The 8,312-nt window shown below is 39.1% G+C and overlaps 1 protein-coding gene across 1 annotated transcript; it reads right to left on the bottom strand.

Moving 5' to 3' along the window:
* Positions 1-3,321: 3,321 nt before the first annotated feature.
* SNAI2 (snail family zinc finger 2) lies at positions 3,322-7,297 on the bottom strand. The gene is made up of 4 exons (XM_011945678.1): positions 7,205-7,297; positions 6,744-7,085; positions 5,452-5,997; positions 3,322-4,545 (listed from the first exon to the last, which is right to left on the bottom strand). The coding sequence occupies exons 2-4, from the start codon at positions 6,820-6,822 to the stop codon at positions 4,364-4,366; spliced, it is 807 nt and encodes a 268-aa protein (XP_011801068.1). The 5' UTR covers positions 6,823-7,085; positions 7,205-7,297; the 3' UTR covers positions 3,322-4,363.
* Between the last annotated feature and the right edge of the window lie 1,015 nt (positions 7,298-8,312).

Below are 8,312 nucleotides of genomic sequence, written 5' to 3'. Positions count from 1 at the left end.
TGGGACCTAGAGTTTAGAGAAGAGTTATTAGACATGATGCCAAAAGGATGATTTAAAAAAAGATAAAATAGGTAAAAGGATGATTTAAAAAAAAGATAAAATATACTTCATAAAAAATTAAAAACTTTTGCTTTGGGAAAGACCCTGTTAATAGAACAAAAAGCTAAGCTACGGACTGGGAGAAAATATTTGTATATCGCACATCTGACCGTGTCGTGTCTAGCACATATACAAAATGCCTAGCTGGGCACAGTGGCTCACCCCTGTAATCCCAGCACTTTGGGAGGCCAAGGCAGGAGGGTGACTTGAGCCCAGGGGTTCGAGACTAGCCTGGGCAACATAGTGAGACCTTGTCGCTACAAAAAATATGTTTAAAAAATTTAGCTTGGTGTGGCTACTTGGGAGGCTGGGCAGGAGGATCGCTTAAGCCTGGGAAGTAGAGGCTGCTGTGAGCTGTGATAGCCACTGCACCTCCAATCTAGGCGAGCGAACGAAACCATGTCTCAACCAAAAACAAAACAAACAAAACAGCTTCCTCAACTCAACAGTTAGAAACCAAGCAATCTAATTTGAAAATGAACAAAAGACATGACGAGATTTTTCACCTCAGAGGATATACAGATGACAAATTCATGAAAATATGTTAAACTAGCCATCAAGGAAGTGCCAATTAAGACCTCAGTGAGATGTTTTCACTACACATCTATTAAAACAGCTAAACAGTAAAACATAGTGACAACTTCAAATTTTGGTGAGAATGTGGAGAAATGAGATCTCTCATACATTGGTGTTGGGATTGTAAAGTGATATCACTACTCTGGAAGATAATTTGGCAGTTTCTTTTAAAACTAAACATACACTTGAACCATATGACTCAGCAGTTTTGTGCCTGACCATTTATCCCAGAGAGATGAAGACTTACTTCCACACAGAAACCTGAGCATAATTGTTCATAGCATCTTTATTCGTAGTAGCAAAAAACTTGAAACAACCTCAATGTCCTACAGTAAGTGAATGATTTAACAGTGGCACAATCATACCATGTAATACTACACAGCAATAAAAAGAAGGAACTATTGATATGCAACAACTTGGATGGATTTCAAAGGGCATTATGCTGAAATAGGAAATAAAGCCAGTATCAAAAGGTTATATATTATATGATTCTATTTATGTAACATTCTTGAAATGACACAATTACAGAGATTGCGATCAAATTAATGGCTGTTAAGGGTTAGCGATATTGAAGTTGGGAGAGTGGTGACTATAAATGAGTAATATGAGAGAGTTCTTTGTGATAATGGAATATTTATGTATCTTGATTGTGGTATTAGGTATAGGAATCCAAATGTGATAAAATGACACAGAGCTATACATGTACATTGTACCAATATTAGTTTACTGATTCTAATATTATACTGTAGTTATGTTACAATGTAAGCATTCCCAGAAGTGTACACAGGACTGGACCTCTCCTTACTATCATTCCAACTTTGTGTGAATCTCTAATTATTTCATAATAAAACTTTAAAAAATAAATGTAGTGTGGACTTAAAAAAAATTAGCTGGTCGTGGTGGTGTGCACCTGTAATCCCAGCTACTCAGGAGGCTGAGGTAGGAGAACTGCTTGAACCTGAGAGATGGAGCAGCGAGCCGAGATCACACCACCGCACTCCAGCCTGAGTGACACAGCAAGACTCTGTCTGGAAAAAAAAAAAAAAAAAAGAATATCTTAATATCTGCTGTGACTTAATTCAGACCCATGACACCTTAATGAAAGTAAAATATTTTAAACATGAAATTAGAATGATGAGAATGAAGTCAAATAAATTACAAAAATATTAATACTAATTCTTCACTAAGAAATTAAACAATGAGTAGACTTTTCCTCTTAGAAAGCCTGTTAGATTTTGGACACCAAGAGGCTACTTGCCTGTAGACCTACAAATGAGGAAGGGAAACAGGAGTAGATGTGATTCCTGGGATAGCCAACCAGAACATCCAAGAAGGCTTGACTTACTCACGCTTCCCCTTGCCAGATGTTTCTACATGCTAGCTGGCTTGGAAACTTCTAGATAATCATTGGCAATCATTTTTATACCATATATATTTAGCTAAATTGGTACTTTTATTAGTTTAGAATGATCCAGTGAAGCTCTCAGCAATTTTTTTCATATCCATAAACTGCTATTCCAAATAATTTTGCCTCTAAAAATATGTATTGCAATGTCAAAAAATTAAAGCAGAATACTAAGTTGAAGCCTTTTGTTAGTCAAATGCATCCCCTTTTATATGTTGGCTGAAAATGTCAATGTAACATACAGTGGAAGGAATGTGAACATTAAGGGAATAGTATTGGTATTTATTGTTGGTCGTTTGCTAGGGGCCGGCTACCAACATCTTTGAGATACAGGTTCTGGCATTTATTGGTATAATATTACAAAGATATGAAAAGGAAAAACATGATTCTCCAAGTTCTGATCAAATCTCCAGAGAGATGTGATGAACAGAAGCAGGAACTCTTCTTCTTATAATAAGTTTAGGAGTTTGAATTCAAATATACATTTGGTTAACTTTCACAGTTCCTATGATGGTTAGGATTTTTGCATATGAGTTACTACACATGCATTTATTTAGCATATGCACATGCATATGTGTATGAATGCATGGTCATGTTATAATTTCTCCAGTACACATTAGGTTTGGGTGTGGACTTGTCCAACCTGTTCAAATACCTTAAAAGGTAATTTTCACTGCTCACTGACCTGTTCCTATCAAACATATTACTTATTTTATATATTACTAGATGTGGGGATTTCTTTGCATGGTTTAATTTTCCAGCTAGTGTAATTTGTAGTAAATCGTTTCTCCTGGTCTTTTCATGCAGTTTGTATTCTTTTCCCCTCATTTATTTCATTACATATTATTTCTTTTAAAAATCTTAAACTGTTACAGCGCCTATGTAATAATAAAAGTGATTGTAATTTTTGCTTTCATAAACTTAATAAAGTCAACATAAAAATGTTGAAAAGTATTTTTAAGTATTAGTAATGCAACTATTTTTGCACTCGGAAAGTGTGATTTTTGTTAAAGTGGTACACTAACAAACCACCATCTTGTCTTTTCTGAATGTGACACTACTATCTTAAGAGTAAAAATAATACTAGCAGCTCACTTTATTATAATCTAACACATAAAATAACACTTCAGATGCATAATAAGCACTATTCTGTTTTTCTTATTAGCAAACAATTCTTTGTACAGTGGTTTGGTACTAATCACGAAGAAGTAAAGTCTCTGAAAATAGTATACAAACAAGGTATTTTAAATCAAAACTGTTTATTGTAAAAAAAAACCTTGAAAATTGTTTTTTAGAAAAGAAACATTGATTTCACAAGTCTTCAGGTTGTTTATAGACATAGCTATAGATAACATCTCAGTTTCATACAGAACTCATTCAACATATAAAAATAAACACAAATTTACATTGACTCATCAACTATACAATTTAAAAAGGCACTTGGAAGGGCTATTGTGTTATTGCATTTGTGGTATGCATTTGAAATAGTTTAAAGTACATTAATGAATTTGTAAGAATCCTCTTTTGCACTTATTCCCATCTTTAATTAATTTTCAAAAATCATTAAAATGTTTTAAAATAGTAAGACATGGAGCATGCGCCAGGAATGTTCAAAGCTAGTCTTTCCCTCCTCCCCCAAGGCACATACTGTTAATTGGCAAAAACAAAACAAAACAAAACAAAAATACTTTTAATACATTCTCCTGTGTTTTGTTCTTGTTATTTTTTTTCCTCCCTTTTAAAAATACACTTTAAAGCACTATAGGTAATCAAAAAAAGGCTTTAGTTCAACAATGGCAACCAGACATCCAACATGTAATGGAGTAAACTTGGAATACTTTTTAAGGCACCTGAGTTCTCGTCTGGCAGATCTCTTCCTATGGGAAATCCTATTACAGACTCTATTACAAAGCAATACTGTTCTTTTCAGTTGAAATGATTTGGCAGCAATGTAAATCTTCGCATTCTTTTTAGGAAGAAAAGATGCAATGTGCTTTTCATTTTATTTTTGAAGAGAAACGTTACTGTCTTTTATTCTCTCAATGTAGCCATCAGCAAATATATAGTAATTTTAAACTTCACATGGAAAGGATTATCTTGAAACACATGAATTCCGTGCTCTTGCAGCTCTGTGTGTGTGTGTGTGCGTGTGTGCATATGTGTGTGTGTCTATACATATTATTTGGTCGGTCAGCACAGGAGAAAATGCCTTTGGACTTTATTTGTCATTTGGCTTCGGAGTGAAGAAATGCATTCTGTTCGAGTAAACATTGATTGCGTCACTCAGTGTGCTACACAGCAGCCAGATTCCTCATGTTTGTGCAGGAGAGACATTCTGGAGAAGGTTTTGGAGCAGTTTTTGCACTGGTATTTCTTTACATCAGAATGGGTCTGCAGATGAGCCCTCAGGTTTGACCTGTCTGCAAATGCTCTGTTGCAGTGAGGGCAAGAAAAAGGCTTCTCGCCTGGGGGTGGAGTGGGAGAAAAAAAGAGACAGTCAGTGTTTTTAGAGGAAACATAAAGTTAAATAATGTTAACAAAAGTCAATCACATTTTGCCTAAATAATGAGAAGTAGCAAAACCTGATTGAAATCCCTCATAATAGACACTTTAAAAAATACCTGACCTTTTAAGATAAATTTGAATATTGCATTGAAAAATCATACACAGAATATTATTACTGCTGCCAATTACGCAGAAATAATTTCCGTAGTTCTTGGACTTTCACTTCTTAAAGCTTTCTGCTTCAGCAGGTGCAGCTAATGTTGAGCACCTCCCAACATTTCCCAATATTTCCCCTTTTCCCTCTTTCTGTACTATGATTAAGGCAGTCTAAGTGCCATAATACCCTGCAGGATAATTCTGTAATAGGAATAAGAAATTAAGCAGCAAAAAATCCCCAAACAAAGCAAGAGAGGCAAAGTAAATTTAGTTTCAACTATCCAAGTCACCCACTGGTGATAGATATCAGAGCAAGAATGTAACTAACAGAAAACTATAGGAAAAGTCTTCATCTATTAACCAAATCAATTGATTAAGATAGCAACATTTGTTTTTGCTGATTACTGGGGGCAGTTTCACAGAACACACATTCAAGCACATCTTTCCTGATTTTCTAACTGATCTTTGAGACCAAACCTTCTGAATCTACTTTCCAAAGTCTACATGCTGTTTGCAGTCCCTGGAGCAGAGGTTGTTAGCAAGAAATGGAGCACTTTGTGCCCTAACAACTTTTTGAGTAGTCAGGAAGTAGTTATCAATGACTGTCCATCATTAAAAGCACTATGTCACAACTTCATGCAAATCCAACAGCCAGTTCAGGGCTTCACTGTATCTCAGAGTAACATTCCTGCCTATGTTTTTTCTCTTACCCGTGTGAGTTCTAATGTGTCCTTGAAGCAACCAGGGTCTGGAAAACGCCTTGCCGCAGATCTTGCAAACACAAGGTAATGTGTGGGTCCGAATATGCATCTTCAGGGCGCCCAGGCTCACATATTCCTTGTCACAGTATTTACAGCTGAAAGATTTTCTAGACTGGGCATCGCAATGCAGCTGCTTATGTTTGGCCAGCCCAGAAAAAGTTGAATAGGTCTTATTGCATAAATTGCACTGAAACTTTTCAGCTTCAATGGCATGGGGGTCTGAAAGCTTGGACTGTAGCCTTTCCTCTTCATCACTGATGGGGCTTTCTGAGCCACTGTGGTCCTTGGAGGAGGTGTCAGATGGAGGAGGGGGACTCACTCGCCCCAAAGATGAGGAGTATCCGGAAAGAGGAGAGAGGCCATTGGGTAGCTGGGCGTGGAATGGAGCTGCGGTAGTCCACACAGTGATGGGGCTGTATGCTCCTGAGCTGAGGATCTCTGGTTGTGGTATGACAGGCATGGAGTAACTCTCATAGAGATACGGGGAAATAATCACTGGGAAAGAAAAGGGAGGGAGAGAAGATTAAGTTAAAAAAGAACTAAAAATAAATCCACACGCAAGCATACACACACTGGAAAGATATTTAGCAACACACACGTGATTTTCTTAGGGAAAAGATAGAACCATTTAGGAGGGCATACACACTGGTAAAATGTTTCATTTCCACCCTGGCACCTACGGAGTTACTGTACTTAATGCACACATAGGCTGACAGCTGTACGGAGCTATAGGTGCTCTGAAGACAGAGTGCAGCCAAGCCAGTGCCTTCGCAGTCCCCACTAAGGAGGGAGAGCCTCAACGTTATTTTTAAACATTCAGAAAAGTTGTTTTCCGTTTTATGTATGGGCTCTTTAGGTGTATTACGACCGTGAGTACAAAGATATGCCTGCATCAAGCCGCCTTCTAAAGGAAAGGAGACTTCGTGCATGAAAAACGCAGTAATTCAACCCTTATGTCACTCATCTTTCACATACTCATTATGCATGTATACACAGGCTTTAGCAAACACGAAGCTGCGAGATTTGAATGAAATGTTCCTTGTTAGTCAAGAATTCAAAAAGTTTTGAATTAAAACGCACCCCAAATGATCAAAAGAATGTAAGCTCCCTTTCGGGACACTGTTTAAAAGGAAAACAGTTGAGCCTTTGGCTCTTTTGTAATGGCATTTGAAGGGTAATACGTAGATTCATATTTGCAACGCTCTAGATACGTAGTTCTAGATATATTTTTCTCTTTTTACCTGTGTGTGTGTCCAGTTCGCTGTAGTTTGGCTTTTTGGAGGCGTTGAAATGCTTCTTGACCAGGAAGGAGCGCGGCATCTTGCCAGCGGGTCTGGCGGGCGCCCGGCGCGGATAACGGTCCGGCGGGAGGACACGGCGGTCCCTACAGCATCGCGGCGGGCCGGGCTCGGGCAGGGGCCGCGCTCAGGTGCTGCAGGCGGACGGGCCGGCGCCTCTGAAGTCGCCCGGCTCCTTTACGAACTGAGCCCGTTTTGGTTGGGAGGGTTTTTTTTCCTCTCTTTTGCAAGAAAGATCCAATCACAGCTGAGAGGTTCAGATTTCAGCTCCTCCCTCTGGGACAGCTGTGAACAGAGGAAGAATCTGTTGTCAGACTAAATTATTCTGGTTCAAAATGGGCTGTTTTTCGAGATTTCAGTGGAGAGGGAAAAAAAAGTGTTTAAATATTTTCAAGAGAGGTAACGTCCCTTGGTGAACCCGCCCGCGATCCACGCTGTCTGGGAGCTAAGAGGGGCGCAGGAGCCGGGGTCTCTGCACGGCCCGCCTGGCTTCCAGATGTGGGGCAGCGTCAGCGCGCGGGGACACAGTGTCCGCCAGGGGAAGGAAGGGCCGCCCTGCACCATACCAGGCCAGCCTCTGGTGTTAATGAGAGCCTATATTTGGAAGTGGCATCTGGAGAGGTTTGCCTTGCGCAGGGACCAAGTAATTAACTCTTGGCTTTTGAAAAAGGAAGGGGGAAGCGGGAAGACAAAGGCGCCTGTGAGCGCGAAGGACGCTCTCCTGGGACTGCGGCCTGGAGAGCGACTGCAGCCTTGCGTGCGGCGAGGGCGCTGCGCTACTCAGGGCTTCCGCGAAGGCAGGGGCAGCGCGGCCGCCTGCAAATTAAGTAATCATGTCACCGTGTTAGCTATGGTGGCTTGAAAGAAATGCTTTGTAGCCCATTAAAGGCAGGCTGATCGGAAGAACTAGAAGATTGCAAAGATAAAAAGGAACGCTGGCAGAGAAGGGAGGCAAGAGGTAAACTGTCGTTTGGAACCACGGGACATTCTCTCACTCATACTTTTGACAAGAGATCTTATCTTTTCATGTACTACAGTGCATTTTTATGGGAAAAAGAGTGTATGTGTCTTTAGAGACAATTATTTTTATTTCAAATATTCCCCTGCTTTTATTTGGTGCTATTTTCATCAGTATAAAGCCATTAAAATCCATCTCAGTATCTGCCAGTTTCCTGTATAATGCTAAAAAAGGAATTAAAGGATACTCTTATGAGTATCAGTTGATTAAAGTTTTAAGGACCCAGTCTAGTAACTGCAAAAACAGCTTTATTTTGTATATGGTCTTCAATCTAAAAATACTTTAAGGTGGTTTGTTTTAAATATAGAATTTCAAGCATATTTTAAAGCATCTCTGTCCATTGCAGACCTTTTGCTAAAATAATAAGGAAAGAACAAATTCACATGAAGATCACCCTACTGTTGTTTCTAACAGGTGCTGGAGGAAAAAAAAGTGAAAAAGAAAATAACAGTGGTGATGTCAAGACTTGTCAGAGAAAAGTGCATTGTCAGGCT

This window comes from Colobus angolensis, unplaced genomic scaffold (genome assembly GCF_000951035.1).
Source record: "Colobus angolensis palliatus isolate OR3802 unplaced genomic scaffold, Cang.pa_1.0 Scaffold243, whole genome shotgun sequence".
NCBI lineage: Eukaryota > Metazoa > Chordata > Mammalia > Primates > Cercopithecidae > Colobus > Colobus angolensis.
The sequence above is the reverse complement of the archived record's forward strand: the minus strand, read 5'-3'. Positions and strand labels throughout refer to the sequence as shown.